At 42.2% G+C, this 24,255-nt stretch overlaps 1 protein-coding gene across 4 annotated transcripts in view; it reads right to left on the bottom strand.

Annotated features, from left to right (window-relative positions):
* Positions 1-24,255, bottom strand: part of TLN2 (talin 2) — a 198,991-nt gene that overhangs the window by 26,711 nt on the left and 148,025 nt on the right. For all 4 annotated transcript variants that reach the window (XM_075208360.1, XM_075208364.1, XM_075208361.1 and 1 more), the window contains exons 35-42: positions 22,575-22,718; positions 21,778-21,939; positions 19,777-19,917; positions 15,707-15,888; positions 5,514-5,646; positions 3,876-3,977; positions 2,342-2,512; positions 1,561-1,707 (exon numbers count right to left, since the gene is read on the bottom strand). In XM_075208360.1, coding sequence (XP_075064461.1) covers positions 1,561-1,707; positions 2,342-2,512; positions 3,876-3,977; positions 5,514-5,646; positions 15,707-15,888; positions 19,777-19,917; positions 21,778-21,939; positions 22,575-22,718 — 1,182 coding nt within the window. The remainder of the gene's footprint in view (positions 1-1,560; positions 1,708-2,341; positions 2,513-3,875; positions 3,978-5,513; positions 5,647-15,706; positions 15,889-19,776; positions 19,918-21,777; positions 21,940-22,574; positions 22,719-24,255) is intronic.

The raw sequence follows: 24,255 nt of genomic DNA, 5'->3' as shown, positions 1-24,255 counted from the left end.
AACTGGAGTCTTGGCGGGAAAGTCGGAGCACAACCCCTGGAGAGATAACAACCACCTTTGGATATTTTGGTTTGAACTGGCCTATGACCTACAGCACACTGGACATTCCTGATACCTAGACCAATAGAAGCAAGCCACACCATCTGCATTGTTTTCTCTGTAACTCTGAGTGTATATAAAATACAGCTCTAACTGGTACCAAGTCATTCATTCTCTGACCACAGTATTCTGGTGTGAAGTACTGTATGCTGATACCAGTGGGAGCGCAGCTTAGCGAGCGCGGTATGTATGTATCTTTTTGGTATTGGCTGTGCTGTATTATAATATGTATTGAACTACTAAATTTTGCATCTGCTAAAATAAATTACTTTGTGCTTTGGAAACACAACACAATCGCTTGGGCAATGCTTATTTGAAAACGATAAAATTACTTTAATACTTAGTTGTCAGACATTAAGGACTGTTAGCAGAGAAGCTACTGAGAAGCCAATTGTGACCCTGAACAAGCTACAGAATGCAGTGAGTACAATGGAATATAACCTACAGGTGTCTACAATCTTCAAGGCACTAAACAAAAACAATAAATATCTGGCTGAAAAATAACAATCAAACAAAAAAAATCAAATAAAAAAACAAAACAACCTTGCCCTCAAGTTAGTAAAACTCTACCTAGGAGATACTGTCGAGATATCTCAGAATATCTTGTCGTCTGACAAAGCTAAATTGGAACATTTTGGCCTGAAATCCAAGATGTACATATGATGGAAATCAAACTCTGCACACCACCCAGTTAACACCAATGGTAGCATCATATTATTAAGATGTTTTTCAGCAGCAGGGACCAAACATCTTGTGAAGATTGATGAGAAGAAAAGGCCTCATTACAGAAAAATCTGGGACAGAAACATACTACCCTCTGTCAAATAACTTCGAAATGGGGAGGATGCAAGACCAACACTGGAGTGGATGAAAATTAAGGAAACAGATGTCCCTGTGTGGCCCAATCATAATCTTAACCTCAATTATATAAAAAATCTGTGGCAAAACCTAAAATGTGTCCATCAATCTCCCCAACTCACTTGACGGAACCAAAAAATTTTTGCAAGGAAGATTGGGTAGATATAGCTCCATCTCAGTGTCAAAATTAGAGACTTATCCTAAAAGACTATTTATTTTAATAGTTGCCATGTGAGTTATTTACAAAGGGTGATGAATAGTAAACCAAAAAGTAATGAAATTAAACAGAAATGTCAATTTACTTCCAATGTTGTGGGTACTCTGAAGATGAATGTTAAACTGTTGAGGGACAGGAGTGGAATACTTATATATATATATATATATATATATTTCAGAAGCTAATTAGAACTGAAGATATTGGTGAAAAAGTTGTGATTACCAACCATTTTGTTTGCATGCATATTATATATAAGCCCACCACAAGACAACCAGTATTGTTTTTGCCAAGGTTAGCGCTCACCCAAAAAGATCAGTCACATTTTGTAAGATTTAGCATTAATAAGAGTTTTTAAAAGGAATACCCCTTGTTGTGACAAGGCTCACCTTGCTCATGGCATCAGCAATTGAATCCACCATGCCTCCCACCATGCCAACTTCACTGGCAGCCTCATTCAGGGTGATCATAAGGTCATCCACAGCCTCCTTCATCAGCTGAGCTGCTTCTGCAATGGCATCATGTGTATGGGATGCCTATGGAAGATAAGAGATATGAAGTCGTAGTCTGCATAAGAAATAATACTCTGTTCCATTTACTACTAGTGTCAGTACAATTCAGGATTATTGCATGCTCTGACAATCAGAATCTACATGTGTAAGATTGGTGAGCTCACTATACACTATAATTCAGGTAACATTTCAGTCATCTCCAAAGCACAGAGAACTTATAGATTTAAGAAACCATATTCATGCAAATACTACTTTGTGAACTGGTTACTTTTTTTTATGAGCAATAGTTTTTTTTACTAGCACCTCTCTGATATACCACCTTCAATAGCCTCCTTCCTTCACACTGTTGGGAGGATGCAAATACTAATTTTAACAGCTTAATAACCCATGCTATTTAGGACATTGCAGCCCCTCCTCCATGTATTGTCAGTGATTACTGGAAGGGAGGTTTCACCCAAAATGAGTACACAGAGAGTAGGCTCTAAATAGCAGACGTTGCCTAAAGGTTGACTATCACTTTAAGACTCCCCCCCCCGTCCCCCACCCCCCAGTCCTGTTATATAGAAGTCTACATACACTTTTGTAGCACTACCTGTCCCACAAGCAAAATATTCAAAAACAAAAGTCTTGGGCAGCTTGAGTAACAATTCTTCCATACCTTTGGGTTCCCTCCACCTTCCTTGGCAGCATACAACATCTGTAACGCAGACTCTGCCAGTGTCTTTGTTTGATCCAACACGGTCATCTGTTGTTGATGGTCCAGGATTTTGGAAACCACACCAACGGCAGCCATGATTAATGGCTCAAAGTAGCGGGCTAGTTGGGTGACCTGTATAAAGCATTATGTAAAAAATACATATTGGAGCAATATTCTACAGGATTGACACATTTATGTCTCAAACAATACAAACATGTGTAAACATCTTAAAGGCAGAGACAGAACTTTGAATGAGATCCTGTTGAAATAGAATTCTGTAAAATAAGATAACCTATCTAGGAAATAAAATATATAGTTATTTAAAAAAATGTATTAATAAGTAAAAGCTTTAAGGGGTTTACCCACTTTAACATCAATTATTACTCAATCTCTACTACTGCAGTGAGAGCTAAACAGCACTGAACTGAATGAGAGAGGGCCAACAGCTATACGTATGTGCCCCTGACAAATACAGCAAATGGTGGAGCTCTCAGGAGAAGGAACCCCCACTAAACAATTATATTGGTAATGAAAGTTGATGGGCTTACTTTGCTACTCTGTCTGTGGGAGTTGGTAAGAGGAACCCCAAGACAAAATCATTAGTAACCTGCCGTTACTGACCACTCCTACTGGCATGTCTCTGTATGCAAGGGTAAACTGTGCACCACAGCGACTCCTGCAGTTGTAAGACTGTAGTTGCTGCCACCACTAAGCTTCTTAACTGGCACCTGGAACCACTCACTTCTGGGTAGTGTGTATAGCTGCTGCAGCACCTTGTCGCTTACTTTGGATAAGGACTGAAGAGTAGCAGACAGAGCACTAACGCAAGGTGCTGGGTCCAACACAGAACAGGATTAGAGGGTTAGCTCTTATCTGTAGGTCACAGGAATTCATCAATTTAGCAGATAGAGGCGTCTTACAGGAATAGAGTATTTTGAAGAAGAGTAGCCTTTATTGCTCAATAGTAGCTCTTACCCAACACTAAAAAGGTATAGTTATAATACAACACACACACCCAACATGGACCTTATTCAAACCTTTAAAAACTGTACTCAGTGACAGGAGTGTGTGCCCTTTGGGCTCAGCTGTGCCTCACATGAGGAAGTGGGTTGCAGCAGCCCAATTACTGTTGCTTCCCATTCTTTCACACTTGCTTTTGAAGGGTTCATGTGAACGGAGTTGCTGTAAGGGCTACCAGCAATGCCTCCATCTGCCCCTAGCACAACCGTCAGCAGTTGAAACCTTGCAGGTGGCGAGCGGCTGTTTTGGGCAAGTGGCACCAATAGGAATGGTCAATGATGGCGAGTGTATGTCATCAGTAAAACCCCATAAACTAGTAACCACCTGACAAAGTGTAAAACCCATCCGTTCACAGAAGTTATTGAATAAACTTGATTTCTGAAGTGGAAAAACTCCTTTAAAAAGGTTGAGATGGTTATTGGCTGCTATGCTCCCATAATACTTAAAAAAGAAAGGCAAAGTCATTAATATTTACCTTGTGTCCAAGCTGAGCTGCTTCGCCTCGTGCTGCTGTGGTAATGGGATCAATGAGGTGACCAATCTCTTGTACCACAGATGTCAGCTGGTCCTGAAGAGCCTAAAACATGGAAGATGAAAGTATAACGGTTTTGTGCAGCAAGGGAAAAATTATTGTGAAAATTACATTACTGGGCGCTAAAATGCAGTTTTCATTACACCAACATGCCAAGTTTCTATCCCGCATAATGTGGTGACAATATACAAATATGAGCACACAGCAGAAGTAATGCAATGTAAATCCCTGCCTATTTTAAAGTGCACCTGCTCTTGTCAATTACAGTATACTATGTTTCCTGATGAAATCAATGTCCAGGTCTCATCCCTTTGTATCTTTCCTATATATATAAAGATCTATTGCTGTGCTCCTTATATTTGTGTGCCATCACACAGAATATGGCTATGATATTATAATATTTTTTATTATGTACATTTTTCCATTTCATATTTCATTTTCTGTTATTTCCAGTTTATGTTCTTTTATAATTTTGAAGATATATTTAAATTACATTTTTGGCACACTGTATCACTAAAGTAGCTAATCAAAAATAGCTAGAGATAGATTATATACATTCTACACTAGTCTATATGTCTCTTTCATTTTTAGAGTGGATTTGACTAAAACATAACCTACCATGCCTGTTTGGCCAGAATTTCAAAGTCCACAATTTTAAAAAATTAGTTTAGCCTTTAAGCTGAAAAAGCAACCATAGTTTTTCCTCGTGCCCTGTCTCCTGTAAGGGAGACCAAACCCCAATTTTAAAGTCTGTGTCCTCCGATGGCTGAATAAGAAACACAATTTTTTTCCAACATGTTAAACTGTAAAATGCACTCTTTTGTACGTTTACAAATTTGAGGTATAAGTAACTATTTTATTTTTCTATTTTCTCACCATTGTAAATTATTTTTAAAGTTTTAGCCATTCTAACATTTTTTATAGATTCATTTTAGGTATCTGTCTCATCACCAATTCCTTTTTATTTATACTATTTTAATTACGTTGGTTTGATAATTATGCCGATTGGTTTTCTTCAGTACAATAAAGATTTAATTAGTATACTTTTTAAACCCATATCATGTTATAAATATTTATGACAACTAAACCATTCATGTGAATTATAAATAACTATGTTACAGATCTGCATCCACTCACATTATTATGACCACCAATGCGGATTATCATATCTATGGATGAGTGAGAGTTAACTATTCAAAACCCTTTCATTTCCACAGAGCTAGATGCGTACCTAGTAGCCTTCTTTTTATCGTTTATTGGACTGTATATAATATTTTTATTTTGCTTACTTCTTGATTTAAATCTATTCATTTTATAAACACATTTTTCTGATGTGATACGATGTTCCATTCATGGAGCAACATATATCATGTTCTCTATATAAGTATCCTTGATATATACTAATAATTTGTACGGAGCTAGCTATTGTACACATATTATACCTTGAATCTCATTAAGCGTTTGATCTGCTTCTAATTATTAGTTATTTGAAAGTAGTCTAAATAACTAGTTTACTAAAGATGCAATGTCAAAGTAAGCAGATTTATCTAATTGGAAGGTAAACATGAAATAAACTCATACCTCTAGTGAGATGTCATCCCTCATGGCCAGGTTCTGACTGACGCTTGCAAGAGATGCATGTTCAATGTCACGAATATATCGGTTGATGCTATCAATAGACTGATCACATTCTCTCTGTCCTGGAGCTTTGTCCCTGCAATGATGGAGTAATATATATCCATATCAGAATATCTACTGCTTCAGCTTCTTTTCCTGAACTCGAATTCTATTCTTAAAAAGAAACAAGTCAAAGTTCTTTTCTCTTCCCTGCCATTGGGGGACACTGCGAGACATTGGGGTATACTAGTGGGCTCAGGAGTCTTGTCACTTTAACTGCTAAATCTTTGGACTCTTCCCCTGCTATGCCCCTCCTTTACCAAGAGATCCTCAGTTTTTTCTAAGTGACTTGGAGCTAAGGTCACTGGGGTACAGGCTCCTGCCTATACTCTGTTAGCTATGTAGGTTTCATGTTTTTATTTTACATCCTTTCAGGTGCAGCGCGGGACTCTATCTAAAGACCCAGGAGAGTGAGTAGGACACTGCTCTGCTCACTCTGGGTCCCAGCGCAGGTAAGAGAAGCCCTGGGCTCACTTACCTTACACCTTTTGCCGGCATTTCCCATAGTGAAGGGAGGCTGTGTGAAGGGGGAGGCTTAGTGAAGTCTGCAGAGAGCCCTGTTTTAGCGGTTATAGAATCCCGCGGTCACAGTTCCTGCCTCATTAGCGGATATAAGGAGGTGGGTCAGCCTCTCCTCCATGCTCCGCTGTTTTCTGCCGGCAAGTCTCCGCTTGCCCCTAAAAACGAGCATAATAGTAACAGATATGGGGGACAGATGCAGCGCTCACGCTCAGCAGAGGTGAGTCAGCCTGCACTTTTTGGGCGCGTGCACCTGGGCATTGTTATTAAGACCGCGCCAGGCACTCCTGAGTAGCCATTTTTGCCAAGACTTAATGGACCAGGATTGCGAGGTAAGCGGGGCGGGCTTCAGCACAGGAAGGGGGAGGAGGAGTTCTAGGTAACTTCCTTTCTCCCAGGCTGTTCTTCCCGCGCGCTGGACGGAGAGTCACTGCAGTGAACAACGTGTCAGCGCGGCCCTATTCCTCAGCTCTGCCTCTCCTCTACTTATAGTCATAGCTGCCTAGGAGTTTACGGGCTTGTATAACTATAGAGTTTGTGGAGGTTTATATATTTGTCTGGTGATTTATTTCATGTTTAAAATTTTCACAGACAGTACTGCACAGTCTTTTCATAATAAGGAGTGGTGTTTTCAATTCGAAGAGACTTTTCTAGCACAGGAGTCTGCTATTACAATAGTCTCATTTTGTCTACTTTTCTTTTAATAATTATTTTAAGAAAGAGGACAATGACTGACAAGGGGAAAGCCAAAAGCAAGGGTCACTCTGTGCCTTCTGTTATGTATTATACCTGTGCAAAATGTGATACAAAACTTTCTGTTGGACACACAGACAGAGGCGCCCTTTGTGCAGCTTGTGCTGCGGAGGCTCAGGTGCGAAACAGCTCAGCCCAGGAGGTATCTTCAGCAGTGGCAGAACCGCCTTGGCTGCAATCCTTCTCTTCGGCTGTGGAAAAACTGACGACCGTTATGCTGCGAGTAACAGAGGTAAGTGAAAACACTACCCCACTTACACTTGCAGGCAGTCAGTCTGACGAAACCGCTTCCACATCACAGGCAGCTTCAATCCCCAGGGAAGATAGGTTATTAGCTAATTCCCAGAGGGGCAAGAGAGCTATTACTGATACAGGTCTGGACTTAGATCAGTACTCTGATCTCTCCTCGGCAGAGGAAGGCGAGGTAGATATAGACCCGGAAGGGGAGAGCCGTTATGACTGACTCAGTTTCCACTAGTGTGGATAGTCTAATTTTAGGAATCAGGCATACCTTAGGGTTTGCTGATCCTGAGTCCTCAGTGCCCACGGGTGTCTCACTATTTAAAAGAGCTAAGGCTCAGTTAGCTACTTTCCCCCATTCTCCAGAGATGTTGGAGATTATTTCAGAAGCTTGGCATAAGCAAAGTATACAATTTATGATGCCAGGGAAATTTAAATCCCTTTATCCTCTGCCACCTGAGGACACAGTAAAATGGGAGTATTTACCTAAGGTTGACACCCTGGTAGCCCGTTTAGCTTCATCTACTGCTATTCTGGTCCAAGAACGGATAGCCCTTAAAGATTACACGGATAGAAAGTGTGATTTAGCTCTTCGCTCAGCATACACTGCTGTGGGAAGCTTGTTTAGACCAAATGTGGCTGTGGCCTGGGCTAACAAGGCCGTGCAATTATGGATGGAATCTTTGATTAAAGGTCTTCGAGATAATACTTCTCGTACGGAACTCTTAAATCTTGCAGAGCACGTACTAGAGACCTCGGAAAATGTGGCAAACGCAGCTATGGATGCGGTGTCAGTGAATGCTAAGGCCTCTGCTCTTATTGTAGCGGCTCGTCGTAACCTATGGTTAAGGACATGGACGGTTGATGCGGACTCTAAGAGAGCATTAGAGAATTTACCCTTTGACGGCTTTACCCTGTTTGGGGCGGAGCTTGAAAGAGTCATTCAAGAGACTACGGGAGGAAAGGGCCCTTCTCTCCCTACTGTCTCCAACAGGCCCAGTCAGGGTAGGTTTCGTTCCTTTCGGAGTTTTGCCCGTGAGGGAAGGTACTCTTAATAGAGTCCAGTACTCAGCGTCGAGGGCATCTGCTAGTAGAGGCAGAGGAGGTAGAGGTGCGGCGAGAAGAGGTTCTACTCGCCCAGCAGAGAAGAGTTCAGGTTGACAGTGCTTCTCGGGGGGAGCATCAATTAGGAGCACGCCTTCTTCAGTTCAGAGATCAATGGTGGAAGTCCACAACAGATCTCTGGATTCGAGGGATTGTGTCCAGGGGCTATATTATAGACCTATCCCTCTCCCCCCCTCACAGATTTTTCATCACCCCTCTCCCTTCCTGTCCCCTCAGACGTGTCGCTCTTCAGGAAGCTATTCAAAAACTTCTAGCAGTGCAGGTTATTGTTCAGGTTCCTCTTCTAGAAAGCAGTCTAGGTTTTTATTCGAACCCTTTTCTGGTACCAAAGCCAGATGCGTCTTTCCGGCCCATTCTGAATCTTCGGTCGTTAAACAAACAACTGAATATTCAAAGATTTCGCATGGAATCCCTTTGCTCGGTAATAGCAGGGATAGAGAAAGGGGAGTTTTTGGCATCCATAGACATCAAGGATGCCTACCTGCATGTACCGATATGGGAAGGACACCAGAGTCTCCTTCGTTTTGCGGTAGGAGAGGCGCAGTTCCAGGCTCTCCCCTTCGGCCTGGCTACTGCTCCCAGGGTCTTTACCAAGATTATGGCCATCATGGCCGGTCTTCTGCGCCAGAAGGGTATAACAATTATCCCTTATCTAGACAACCTTCTGTTGAAGGCACCGTCTGCAGTTCTTCTGTCCCAACATATTCAGACAGTTACGCAGTTTCTTCAGAGTCACGACTGGGTGTTGAATTTACCCAAGTCATCTCTAGTTCCAGCTCAACAAATGCGTTTTTTGGGCCTGCTTTTCGATACTCAGTCTCTGAGAGTTTTTCTCCCAAGGGAAAAAGTTATAGCTCTGCAGAAAAGGACCAGAGCCATTCTAGTGAAAAGGAGGGTCTCGGTCCTCAGTTGCATGAAACTGCTGAGGACAATGATCTCGGAATTCGAAGCAGTCCCTTTTGTGCAGTTTCATTCCCGTCCACTTCAGGCAGAGATCTTACTCAAGTGGTCAGGGTCTTTAGACAAGCAGATAATTCGTCTGTCCACGTCCACAAGGCTGTCCCTTGTCTGGTGGATGTCCCAAACCAATCTGGAGAAGGGTCAATCCTTACAGACCTGGTCTTGGACTCTAGTCACAACAGACGCAAGTCTGTTGGGGTGGGGAGAATTAACAAGATCCTTGAGGCTTCAGGGTCTCTGGTCTCCTCAGGAAGCCTCTCTTCCTATAAATATTTTAGAGCTCAGAGCAGTATACAATACTCTGATTGGAGCCCAGGAATTCCGAAGAGGAAAACCGCTTCAGATTCAGTCCGACAACACCACCACGGTTGCATACATAAACCACCAGGGGGGCACTCGCAGTGCGGCTGCCATGCGAAAGACCAGGAGCATTTTGTCTTGGGCAGAGCATCAGGTGCCCAAGATTTCAGCCATTCACATTCCGGGGGTGAGGAATTGGGAAGCAGACTTCCTCAGCAGACATTCACTTCATCTCGGGGAGTGGGCTTTAAACAGTCAGATTTTCTTCCTTCTGGTGGATCGTTGGGGCTGCCCGGACATGGTTCAGTCTGGACGCCATCAGGTCTACCAGGTTCCGCGCTATGGCGCAATAGCTCGAGACCCAGGGGCGGAAATAGTAGATGCCATGTCGGCCCCATGGCCATATTGAATGATGTACATTTTCCCTCCCATTCTAATGATTGCGCGGGTCCTAAAGAAGTTGAAGAGGGAGAGAGTTCCCGCTATTCTAATAACTCCATTTTGGCCACGAAGAGCGTGGTTTTCAGATCTGCTATTGTTAGCAGGGGCTCCTCCATTCCGGCTTCCAATGCAGGCAGATCTTCTGGTTCAGGCTCCATTCCTTTACCAGGGTTTAGATCAGCTGGCTTTGACGGCCTGGCTATTGAAACCCTAATACTTAAAGCCAGGGGTTTCTCGCAGGATGTTATATCCTACCATGATTATGGCCTGAAAGCCTTCTTTGTCTTCTATATATTACAGTGTGGAAGACATATTTTGTGGTGTGAATCTAAGAGATTCCACTCTTCAAGATTTAAGCTTTCTCTTTTACTGGATTTTCTACAGGATGGGGTTCAGAAGGGTCTTCGTCTGGGTTCCCTTAAGGGCCAGATCTCAGCCCTTTCTACTTTCAGAAAAAGATTGCAAATTATTCAGACATAAAAATTTTCTTGCAGGGGGTGTTACGTATACAACCTCCATTTTGCCATCCCGTCGAGCCCTGGGACCTCAATCTGGTTCTTCAAGCTCTTTCTAGGCCTCCGTTTGAACCTTTAGAGTCCATTGACTTACGGTATCTTACATGGAAGACGGTATTTTTGTTGGCTATAGCTTCAGCTCGCAGAGTGTCTGAGCTTGGGGCTCTTCGCTGTGACCCCCCTTTTCTTATTTTTCACGCCGATAGGGCGGTCCTTCGTACCAAGCCATCTTTCGCTCCTAAGGTGGTTTCCAGGTTTCACATAAATCAGGAAATTGTTGTCCCTGTGTTCCGAGCAAAGAAGGACTCCTTAGAAGGGTCTATGCAGTTCTTGTATGTGGTACGAGCTCTACAGGGTTATGTAGACCGAACGTCTCAGGTCAGAAAGACCAGAGATCTTGTTGTTTTATTTGATGCCAATAAAAAAGAGGGTGGCCTGCTTCAAAGCAGTCAATTGCCCGGTGGATCACATCCACGATTCGAGAAGCTTACATTGCAGCTTCTCTGTCCGTCCCGGAGAATTTGAAGGCACATTCTACTAGGGCAGTGGGTGCCTCCTGGGCGGCTAGGCATGGGGCGTCGGCGGAGCAGTTATGTCGAGCGGCGACTTGGTCTTCCGTCCACACGTTCACTAAATTTTACAGACTTCAAGGCTTTGCATCGGCAGATGCAAGCTTTGGTTGCAGGATTATGCGTGCAGCTAATCCAGAGCATTCTCATCCTTGAGGAAGCTTTGGTATATCCCCAATGTCTCGCAGTGTCCCCCAATGGCAGGGAAGAGAAAATAAGATTTTTACTCACCGGAAAAAAATCCATTTCTCTGACTCCATTGGGGGACACTGCGCACCCTCCCTTGCTCTGTATATAGTTCTGTGTGAGAAAACTATGGTTTTGGTTCTTTTATAATTTAAGACCTTTCCAGGTTATATTACCTCCTTTACGTTCACTCTTTGTTATTCAAAACTGAGGATCTCTCTGGAGAGGAGGGGCATAGCAGGGGAGGAGGCCAAAGATTTAGCAGTTAAAGTGACAAGACTCTTGAGCCCACTACTATACCCAATGTCTCGCAGTGTCCCCCAATGGAGTCAGAGAAATGGATTTTACGGTGAGTAAAAATCTTATTTTTTCTGCATAGTTATTCAGCTATAAAACAAGTGTAAAAATATATTTCCATTTACTCTTTTTTTTTTTTTTTAGCCAGTCATCCTCACTGTCATAGGAACAATGTTACCTCTGTACACTTATGACAATCTGGTGTTTTCTATTGAGGTGCATTCATATTACTAGTAATCAAGATATGGGCACAAGGCACTGTAGTTGTACAAAGGTGCAGGTATAGAGGGTAGCCAGTTATGGGGTGGAACATGAAAATCTTGATTCTGCAGAGCAACCCTACAGCTAGCTGTCACTACATGGAGGATAACTCCACTACACATCTAAATACTGCTGAAATGAAGATTTATGGCCACAGTTTTTTACATGTTTTTGTTTTTTAAATGAAGAAATTTTTATTGAGTTTTGCAAGGATGGTGAGGGTACAAAAAAGACAGGGAGGGAAATACGTTAAGTTGGGGGGAGGCACATCAGGTGGTCATAAAAAAAGAAATCTCACTCTTGAAAGTACTGAGGTATGTTAACCCTCTACACTTCACTTCAACCCTCCTAAACTAGTATGCATAAAAGTAGAACACACTAACAGTTGCTTCCATAATTGGACAATAGCTGAGCTAATGGCTATAAAAATGTGTCCCATCACATACCTGTATTATGGAGTAAAGAATGGATAGTGGTGTAGAAGAGCCAGCTCCAGGGAGGGAGATACAGGGTACCGAAAGATCGCACCTAGTAAGTCAAAAACTTCAGCCCATAAGGGCTGCAGAGCTGGACAGGACCAGAAAATGTGGAAAATATCACCTTTTCCTGAACAGTTACGCCAACAGAATGGGAACACAGAAGGCCACATAATGTGCAATTTCTCAGGGGTGACATATAGCCTATTTGTTAGCTTAACCAACACTTCTGTGTGGTTGAGACATCTGAACATTTTAAAGGAATTCCAGAAGATACGTTCCCACTCATCTCCGAGAAATTCCAGGTGGTGGTATGTCTCCATTAAAGCGGGACTTTGGATTTTGGCAAGTCACAATATGTGATCAGAAGGTTACATCAGAAAGTTATGCTGGAACAATTACAGCCACTTATCAAATTAGCAAAATATAATGGTGGAGGGGGACTTATTGTTAGTCCTTTAAGAAGTGGTGCCGATAGCCAGTGCCTTAGCCGATGATATTCATAGAAATCAAACCTAGGCAGTTGATAGCGGTCACTTAAGCGCCAAGAGGAGAGCGCTTCCGATTTAAACAGGTGAACCAAGGATAGAATAGCTCTAGAGGCCCATAGTGTGAGATTTAAGTCAGGAATCTGTTTGGCTACTGCCTGTATCGATACATTAGCTGTGGGGTGGAGAAATCTACTGCAAATCTGGTCCCACACCGTCAAGGCATCCCTAGTTAGAGCAGGCAGGTTGTGGCCTGGAGGCTTCCAGTCTCCAGGAACCCAAATTAGATCGGCTATGGGAAAGTCTGAATCACACGCCATTTCTATATCCACCCAAGGCTTCCGGTCCAGCGGGAGAGACCAGTCGTGCATCTGGAACAACAGGCATACGTAATGGTATTTCCACAGGTTAGGAAGGCCTAGCTCCCCCTGCATTTTCCCCATGGTCATTCCCTGCATAGCCATACGTGGGAGGTTTTCTTCCCCACATGTCTTCATTACAGCTGTCAGTTAACTCATTCGCCTCACTGGGAGCATGCAGAATAAGGACATCAGTTTCGGGAGGAGCATCATTTTGAACTCAGAGATTCTTCCCAACCAGGAGACCTCGTAGCACATCCATGAAGCAGTCAAAGCTGAAAGTTGTTGCATCAGCAGGGAGAAATTCATATCAATAGCAGTATCCAATTGTGGGGTAATCTGAATGCTTAAATAGGGGAGAGCTGAGGATTTCCATGTGTAAGCAAATTTGTCCCTTTAGTCTCTCTAGGGGAATGTTAATGGGAAGGGCTTCGGTTTTAGATGTACTGAGTTTTATAGAGGGAAGCCTTACTGAACAAGGGTAAGATTCTATGGACAGCTAACAAAGAGGTCTCCGGGTCAGTAATGAACAGCAGGACGTCGGCGGCGAACAAAAATACTCCAGTGTAAGCCTCACTCGAGCGGCAAGAGGTTTAATACTCGAGAGATAAAATGAGGTCCGAGAGAGAGCAACCCTGACGAGTACCATTAGAGAAGTGGAAGTTGGCAGAGAGAAACCCATTGCTAAATACACGCTCTGAGGGACTAGAATATAGGGCCATTATGGCCTTTAGAATATACACCCCATAAACCCAAACCGTTCAAGGACCATTGCCATATAGGACCTGTGGAGTCTGTCGAACGCCTTTTCGGCGTCTAGTGAGAGAAGTAACATTGAGCAATTTCATAAAACCAATGATGCAATCAAATGAAAGACACGCCTCGAGTTGTCGGGAGCCTGCCTTCCCGTGACAAACCCCACTTGGACGTATCAATTTGGCAAGAACAGAAGAAAGCCTATTAGTGATAAGTTTTGCAAAGATTTATTACATCCAAAATTAATAAGGCTATTGGATGGTAGTTTTTGCAATGGGTAGAGTCCTTGCCGGCTTGGAAATGACTATTAAGTGGGATTCTAGCATTTTGGTTAGGAAGCTCCTCTTTATGGTGCCGGCATTATATAGTTGCTCATTTTAGAGCAACAATTCCTCCTGAAAGGTGATATAAAAAAAAAAGAACGTTATTTATGTAGTCATCAGGGCCCAGAGCTATGTCGTTAGGGAACTGCCCAATAACCAGCAAGATCTCCCCCTGAGACAAAGGTACACCCAGCTCTTTTCTCGTAGCGGGGTTGATAGAGGCGAGGGGGAGCCCCTCCAAGATGGAGATATCAATCTCACTTGGTTGGTGCATATCAGGGTCATGTTTCAAATTGTATAGGCCAGTGTAGCAGGATGCAAAAATTTCAGCTATGTCATGGGGCTTAGAGCGTTTGGAACCATTTGGATCTATAATGCACTTGATCCGGTTACGGGCCTGCAGTCTCCTCAATTTCCTTGCTAACAACCTCCCACTCTGTTACATGACACATCGAATTTTTGACGGAAACCTAGACAATGCCATGAGGGTACGAGCCATGAGTTATTTTTGCAATTCGGCCTTCATCTGAAAGATTTCAGACTTAAGGGACTTCGTAGGGTGGCCTTTATTCTGGGATCTAAAAGTATAAGCTTGGATTCTAACTCCTGCTTGTAATGGAGATTTGCCTTTCGCAACCTAGAAGAAACCTGAATGGCTGTTCCCCTTACAACCGCCTTAAAGGTACACCAATAGGTGAAGATGGAGGTCTCATTAGGACCGTTGGTTTGTACAAAAAGAAGAGCCTCTTTAATTGCTAACTTGGCTTCCAAAGAGAAGAGCAAATAGGCAGGTAGGCGCCACGTGCTGGGGGAGGAAGTGAGCGCACTCGCTTCCAGGTCTAAACTACAAGGGCATGGTAAAACTTATGGCCACAGTTTTAAGTTGGTCATCATGCTCCAAAAATCCATTATAAAAAACACTATATATGTGAAAAAAAAATCAACCAACAACTACACCAATATTTTTTTTTTATTTTCATTAAATAAAAAGTTTCTGTGTGTAGCATGTCTTTCTGCTAATTAAAATGGGATGAGCTTCAGATTTATCAATTGTTCAGTCCGACAATCAAGCATTACCTGCAATCATAAACAGGGCCTGATTAAGGGTGCCCTAAGCCAATACACTTGTAGCACCCCCATGTCTTCCATGCAAGGCTAATAAGCGGCATGGATCCCCCCCTCCTCCCTTCCCCACCAATGTTTATGTTCCTGTGATTTCAAAACTCTGCTCCACTTGGCTTTATAAAAGGACCACAGCAAACTTTGTCACTTATTTTGTTTTCATTAAAATCAGAACTGTATAATAGAGTTGAAGCACAAACGAGTTCTACAGAGAGTGAAGACGTGAAGGTGAGGGGCGGTGCCTGCGAACAATCTGATCATGATAGATTGCTACATGTGTATGTGCTTATGTGTCGAGTTGTTCGTATACCATAGGAAGGTTTTTATTTTTCAGTAGACTAACACACAAGTCCTAAAGGAATTAACCCACTTAACTAGCAGTTCCAAAAGTTGAGTGCGCTCCATACCTGATAGAAGTAATCAGACTCTTAATAGAGTCTGAGACTATTCGGGAATGACCAGCCAGGTTAGACCATGTTGGTGGATCTTTAGGATTTATGGCCAGAGACCGCGCTGTCTTGATAAGTGATGATGAGCTTTCTAGCATGGTGACAGCAGACACCAATATAGGCTCTTGAGCTCGGGAACCCTGTATGAGACAGAATGTTATATAAAAATATATTAATATTTACTTTCAGCTAGGGAAAAACAATTGAAAAAACAATTAAGTCAGTATGTATACTTCAAAAAACTTATATACTGCAGTCAAGCAACCCCAACAATCTCATCCACATCTCTCCTCTTCCCTCTCTTCCTCTATCCTGCGGTCTCTGGACTGCCAGGTCAGTCTGTAACAAATTGACCTCTATCCATGATCTCTTAATCTCTAGATCCTTCAACCTACCTGCCATCACTGAAACCTGGCTATCCCCTGAGGACACTACCTCTCCTGCTGCTCTCTCTTTCGGAGGCTTGTCCTTCTCCCACACACGCAGACCTGGGGACCGGCAAGGTGGTGGCGTTGGCATACTTCTCTCCTCCTGCTGCTCTTTTCGGGTTCTTCCCCCTGAACCCTGCCGCTCTTTTTCCTCCTTTGAGGTACACTCTATACACCTATTCCACCCAGTCCATCTCCGTGTTGCTGTTATGTACCGTCCTCCTGGTCCTGTCTCTCAATTTCGTGATCACTTTTCCACCTGGCTCCCTCCCTTTCTCTCCTCTGACCTTCCCTCCCTCATCTTGGGGGACTTTAATATCCCTATAGACAATCACTCAGACCCAGCGGCAATGTCGGGACCACGCAGGTTAACTGTTTAAACACTTAACTTGTGTGGTCCCGAAATTGCCAGTCGGAAGGAGGTCGTGTCAGTCTTCTGCTGCCATCGCATGTCTGCACAGTCATTTTTCAGGTAAGTCTGTCTATATTCATGTCGTTTTTCAAGAATTATTTTTTTTATTGTAGGTGTAATCGGTGTCGGATTTATTGTATTCGTAGAGCCGTACCCAACCCGATTCTACCAAATTCTCCTCCTCCCTGGACTCGCTTCTCTCCCCCATCACCACTCTTTCTTGCCCCGATGAGGCTGTCTCCTTTTACAATCACACTATTACCACTGCACTTGGCTGTCACCATCAAGCGTGGCACTCAAAACTTACCCGCTTTCTTCAAAAATGCTCCCGCAGTGCAGAACGGCTCTGGAGAAAGTCACGCACTCATGCTGACTTCCTCCACTTCAAGTTCATGCCTGCGACTTACAGTTCGGCCCTATCGCTCCCTAAACAATCCTTCTTTAAAGGTTCGCATTTCTTCCCAATCCTCCAACCCCCATCGGCTTTTTGCCACCTTCAACTCCCTCCTCTCCTCTTCCCTTCTCCCCCCTATGCTATCTGCTGTCGACTTTGCTACCCACTTCACCACCAAGATTGAGTCAATACGTCATGACATCTGCCAGCAGTCCCTTCTTACCCTACCCCCTCCCCACTCCCTGCCCACTCTGTCCCGCTTCCCACCCTCCTCTGCGGCTGCTATCTCCTTTCTCCCCACACTCCTCCTCTTCCTTCACTCCAGTATCTGCAGATTAAGTCCATATCCATCTCTCTTTCTCACCCCCCTCCACTTGCCCACAGGACCCAATACTCTCCCACCTCCTCCTCTCCCTCTCTCGAGGCCTGCTCCCACCTTGTCCACCTCCTCAACCTATCCCTTTCCTCTGGCATCTTCCCCTCCTCTTTTAAACATGCTTTTGTCTCCCCCATACTCAAGAAACCATCCCTTGATCCCACCTCACTAATTACTGTCCTATTTCGCTTTTTCCTTATGCCTCCAAGCTCCATGAACGGGTTGTCTACAACAGTCTCACCTCCTTTCTCTCTTCTCACTCACTCCTTGACCCACTCCAACCCGGTTTTCGTCCCCTTCACTCCACCGAAACTGCCCTCACTGAGTTCACTAATGACCTTCTCCTCGCTAAATCCAAAAGACACTACTACTCCGTTCTTATCCTTCTTGACCTCTCTGCTGCCTTCGATACCGTTGACCATGCACTGCTTTTGCAAACTCTCAAATCTATAGGCCTATGTAACACTGTCCTCTCCTGGTTTTCCTCTTACCTCACCAACCGCTCCTTCTCAGTCTCTACTCATGATTCTAAATCACCCCCTCTTCCCTTACCTGTTAGCGTTCCCCAAGGTTCTGTTCTTAGACCCCTCCTTATCTCCCTCTACATCTCCTCTCTTGGTGTCCTCTTCCGCCTTTTGACCTCCAGTACCACCTCTAAGCTGATGATACCCAAATTTATCATTCATCCCCTGACCTCTCCCCTTCCCTTGTGTCTCTGGGCCATCTCATCTTGGATGTCCCAATGCTTTCTTAAACTCAATCTTTCCAAGACTGAACTTATCGTCTTCCCCCTTCCAGGACTCCCCCCCCCCCCCCCCTCTCTATTTCTGTTAATAACCCTACCACCGTTTCTGTCCCTCAAGTCCGATGCCTTGGGGTCATCCTTGATTCCTCCCTCTCCTTCAAACCTCAAATTCTGTCCCTCTCAAAATCCTGCTATTTCCACCTTCAAAATATATCTGATACACCCCTTTCTCACCACAGAAGCCACGAAAACCCTTGTTCTCTCACTTGTAATCTCTCGCCTTGACTACTGCAACCTCCTCCTCTCTGGCCTACCTAATTCTCACCTTGACAGTCTTAAGTCTATCCTCAATGCTACTGCCCACATCATTTTTCTCTCCCTGCTGTCTCCCTCCAACATTCACTACATTGGCTCTACATAAATCTCTTAATCAATCCTCCCCTCCCTACATCTCCAATCTCATCTCTACCTACACTACTAGCCGCCCCCTCCGCTCTGCCTGTGACCGCCGCCTCAATACTTCACTGATCACCTCTTCCCACTTCCGTCTCCAGGGCTTTGCCCGGGTTGCTCCCCAGCTGTGGAACGATCTTCCACATTCCATCAGGTTAGCATCTACTCTCAAAGGCTTCAAGCGTGCCCCTAAGACTCATTTCTTTATTCAAGTCCATCAGTCCTCCTCCTAACTCCCTTGTCCCAGCTCTCTCCCCCAGTTAGTTCCACCCTATTTGTGTCTCCCCCTTTCCTTTAGGATGTAAGCTTTCAGGAGCAGGGTCCGCTTTCCTTGTGTGCTCCTATTATTCCATCACACTCTGTACCTCTTGGCCTGCTTCCCTAGCCCTGTTTTCTTCAGCTTCGGCCTACTTCTCGCTGATTTCTACCATCACTTTCACTCATTGTCGCAGAAATAATTTGATTTGCATTACCATGTTACGTGTGTGTGTATGTATATATTTTTGCTTTTCATATTTTGTTCTTTATGTATCATGTTGTGTCATGGGTCACTGTTTTCTGTATATGTCATGTACGGCGCTGCAGACCCATTGTGGCGCCTTACAAATTAAAGATAATAATAATAATACAACATTTCCCACAATGAAAATACTATTAAAGTACTTCCGGATGAAAGTAGGAAGGTTATATTGTGAGAGTTAAAGGGAAATTTAGATTATCAAAAGTGTATGTTCACGCAAAAATGATTTTGTCCAAATAAAATACAGACATCTGCCAGAGAGCACCCGTTGAAACCTCAGAAATATATGGTTGCTGAAATTTGACAAATAAGTTTTGAATTAATAGTCTTCCTAAGCAACATCTGTAATCATGGAAACAATTTGAGCAGTCCATAGTTTGTTTCCATGCCTACAGACGTTGCTAAAGGCGGTCAATTATTCATAACATATAAATAAAACTACAGCAACAATGTGTTTCAGATTTGAACAGGTGAATTCTGACAGAAGACCCTATTTCAAGTATCAGGAGTTATTTCCTGCGGAATTTTGGCAAAATCATTTTTTAATGGAATTTCCCTTTAAAAATTAAAAGGCAAAGGGCTGTAAGTGTTTAAAATTAGTTATAAAAACAACAAATATTAAGAATGTATAGAAGTGTACATCAATAAACGGAAAATGTAATTGAAGAGAATGAATATGTAACATCTTGCAATCTATCACCTCTGTGCTTATCTGTGCAGGAATACTGGCAAATTCAGGGTTTGAGGCAAACGCAGTCAAGTTCTCCACGGCTGATATAAGAGGCGCTGTGGCTGTGCTGCATTTATCACGATTGTCATCTGAAAAGTCTCCATCTAGGGTCTGAGACACAGATTGTGGACAAGAGAAGTTCACCAACTAAATGCCAGATATTACTGTCACCACCACGTGGAACATTATCTACAATCGCTTCATATTTACCGCATACAAAGAATTACTATTTCTTTTAATAAAAACCAAATTCAAAATAAACTCTGTTTTTAAAGTTGATGTAAACAAAATGTTTAATAAACTTGAAAATTGATTCCTATTCATTAAATAAGGAAACCTTAGTCTTTATCAAAGGTTTGTAAAAGGGTGCTTTATTTATCCACTTAATGACTGAAGGGATGCCACGCTTTCATTTCCTGTTCGATTTCACTGGGAATAATGTTTATATTTTGTAATCTTTACAAGCAAAATTTACATTGATACACCCCCCCCCAAACATATAAAAAAAAGAAACAAAAGAAAATCAATATTCTTTTAAAAATGTTATTTTATGGGCTTTATATAAGGAAAATGGGCAAAAATAAGAGTTTTGTTTTTTTTTTCCATCATGATTTTACCCAAACTACTCCTACTGGAACAGCAGCAGAGGAAATGGCCTGAAATCTTAAAGGCTTAGTATAATGCCAGCACTGGATAAACACACATTGGCAGCAAAAGTGGGCGCCATATGGAGACTGTATTAGTAACCATGGGGTGCAATTAATTAAATGGTGCTATGCGTGTTCTAAAAACCAGAAAATCAGAATTAAGCGGTCAAACTTCTTGGTGTTGTTTAGAAATAGCAAGTAAGCATCTAAGTGCTATGCACATTTGGATTTCAGTACATTATGTCCTACATGGTAATGTTTTCCATGAAAGTCAAGATCTTATGAACTATCAAAGGAAAACTTTTTATGTGTATTATTAAATACAAGTGAACTGTGAAAAATATCAGACTAGAAAGAGACAAAGTTAATGTTGGTCTTCTCACATTCAGCATTCCCGTTCCATTTGGTTATTAAGCTGTAGGTGACATGATAGTTGACAGTTCTCTTTTTGCTATTATTAAACTGTTGAGAAAATGTTCAGCTAGCAGAACATTAAACAAAGTTTCCCAGGGGAAAAGATTCTAATAAAATAATTTGTAATATTCAATATTTTTCATCTACGAGTATAAATTGAGTCTAGGTTTCTTTCAATAAATTGGAGGTTGCATATATAATGGTAATGGAAATGTGTTCTAAATTCCACATTTTTAGCTTAAATGTGAAGAGAAACGTAAGTTTTTAATCTATTAAGAGTTTTTATTCATTTAAAATGCAAAACAGTGACAGAATAGAACATGTTACAGGACAGATATACATGGTGACCGCAAATATATGGTGTTTCTACATTACATGATGTATAGGGAAGCTCTTCTCAACATATTAGCATTTTACAGTTGCATCTTCTAATTTAAAAGGCCAATTTGATCAGATCAATGTTAAAAATAAAAAGTATTGCACAATAAATATTGCTGAAACAGACTTCAAAAGGTATGCATGAGGGCATCCAAACACATGTAACATGGCAAAGACAGAAAAAACCCAGCAAGAGATCACAGCTTATGAATGAAATATAATACAGGACAGAACAATATTCTGGAATAATGAACTTAATTTATACATATGGTAGCTATATGTTCATATGCATATATATGTTATCTTAGGTTCACAATGTGAATTGGATTAGCATTTCCTTACAGAAGTTTACAAAAAAAAATTCAAATATTAAATCGTATGAACACAGTAAGTTCAGCACATGCACCGAATTTCTGTTGCTACTGAATTGTCTTTTCACGACATCTATAATATACATTATGAGGAGTCCTTTAACAGTTATAATGAAGTGCACTGGTGTAAAAGTGCTGATTAATATACACAATGATATTACCTTTATTGTTTTCACTAAGTTGGCAGTACTGTTCGCCACCTCTTTGGCCGATTGGACAAAGTGCCTCTTAGCCACGGGATTGGCAGTTTTGGAAGAAGCAATGCGGCAGGCATTGCACAGTGCTGAGGTGTGTTTGGCAACTATGGTGGCAGCTGAAAGAACCTATAGAACAAGCAAACGGGTGGAGACAGAGCCAACAACAAACAGCAGAACAGACTAGAACGCTACAACTTCCTGTGCAACATTCAAAGAGATATCCAGCAAAACCAAGCTCAAATTCATATGCAAACTAATTTATGTCCAAGTCTACAGAACACACAAACATTTAACAAAAATGGACATGTGCTTTATCTTTTTTTTTTCCCTTAACATATGGATTAAATATTTAAATAGTGCATACATAAAATAAACTATTCATTGTATTCTCTCTCATATATGTAAATGAACATGACAACAAATGTTTTGTCGGTATGGTAACGGTTTCACAGCAAGGCTGTGCTGTGAAGCAGTACTGTACTGGCGCTCAAGCTCAAGGAACGCCACGTGTGTTGTCAAATTGCTCATGCTGTGCGGCGTCTGGATCACTTCCAGACCAATAAAGGCCTGTTAGTGAGGTTTGAAGATGACTGCACATATTGGATAGATAGTGGGGTCAGCATCAAACTGCATTTCTCAACACGCCTAAAGCCCCACATGTAGCAACTTTGGGACAATCAGCCAATATCATCTTGTGTGTGCACAACTTTAAAAGCAACACACTTTGAAACACCAATCTAGATTACCTAGCTGGCACATACCTGTGATGGGCTGCTGGCTGGGTCCACTAGGTTCTGGCATGCCATCTGAATGGCTTGATTGGCTCTGGCAAACTGAATTGGGTCAACAAGCCCTTGCTGACCAGCCTGGCTATTGGGATCAGAAATACCCACCAGGTATGATGCCTGAAAGAAGAAACTTTGTCAGGTTTTTAAAACTTTCTTTTTGTTCATTATTTTCTTGTATTAATTCTCATTGCTAACCATAAACAGTACCTAAAATTAGGTAGTAATCTTAGGCAACAAATTTTGAGGAGAAACAAAATATGGGGAATTGCCCTTCAAGCTACCACATATCTATAGTTTCTAATTATTGGCAAATTTAATATACATGAAGTGGCAATGTACGTGTTTTGTTTACATGAATACAAAGAATGAACTTCATTTGTGTAAGAGGGGAAACTGAGGGAGCAGAAAGTGTATACATGTTTTGCTAACCAACAAAAATGTAGAAATACAAAGACATTGTTCAAAGGAACTGCATCATTAAGGTGCCTAATTTATCAAATTTGAACAAGACTCCATTAAGTTTAAGGTTTTGTTTCACCACATATCTGGGGGCATAGAACAGTTTTTACTCAAACTATTTATTAAAATCCTAATTTGCCAATTTAATTATAAAACTAGAATACAACTGTCTAAAAGTTCCCATTCAAAATTAACTATCAAATCTTCTGTGACAAAACGAGTGTGATAACACTGGACCATCCTGTTTTTCACATAATGTGGATTATACCAAGTACTTTTTATAGCCCTTGCTTTTGTTCCCCAGCTCAATAGACTACAACTGCACTGTCTAATTACATGTGGAAAAGAGGACAATGTAGCTCACTGTAAATATATTGTTTATCGTATATTGATGATGTGGCAGTGAGGTTGTTATTCATTGTCCTTAAAGTGAAGCCAGGGGGGTTATGGGTAGGGATCAGGTTGCAAGATGCTGGAGTGGGAAAACTAATTAGTGTCCATTGTTCTCACCAGACAGTTCCAGACAGGCCATCTAGCAGGGGAGGTTCTGTGGAAGGACAACTCAGCTTCACTCCCCTCTCCAACCCCCCTTAATGCAGCACCGACCAATGGTTAAGAAGAATAGACCCAGGGATTTGCCCAGTGAGGGGAAAAGACTGGAAATTAGACTGGAGATATAAGGAGTCACTCCAGGGGGAAGGGGGTGCTCATTCTGGGATTTCATTCATGGAAGGTGCAAGATCTGGTTTTGAGTTGTCGCTCTCTACTAGAGTCTACATATGCAGCTGAGAGAGATCCATGGGTCATCAAGTCTGGACAGCCAGGTGACTGTAGCTCCTTAAGCTAGTGGGGTAAGCGACAGAAGATGTGGTAAACCTGCCTGGCATTTATTTACTGTGTGTACATAATATTATAGTGTTGTTTTTATTACAATAAATGTATTGTTTTACTTACTCAACTGCATTTGCCTAAGTGACTATACGAATCCTAGAAGGTACTGGGTAGACTTCCCTGGCATAGTGAGGCACCTGTGGGTGGCCAGCCAGCATGAAGTGGGTAGCATTGGGCCAGATAAACCCGGTATCTTTACACCTTCCTCAATATATTTTAAACCCTTGCCCTTAGAAAGTATTAGGTTTAATAAACTGGCAATACCATGAATCCCCTGGCTTTGTACAAACACAACTTAATGCTC

Source organism: Mixophyes fleayi, chromosome 4 (assembly GCF_038048845.1).
Source record: "Mixophyes fleayi isolate aMixFle1 chromosome 4, aMixFle1.hap1, whole genome shotgun sequence".
Taxonomy (NCBI): Eukaryota; Metazoa; Chordata; class Amphibia; order Anura; family Limnodynastidae; genus Mixophyes; species Mixophyes fleayi.
Note: the sequence above shows the minus strand (reverse complement) of the source record. Positions and strands in the feature narration are given on the sequence as shown.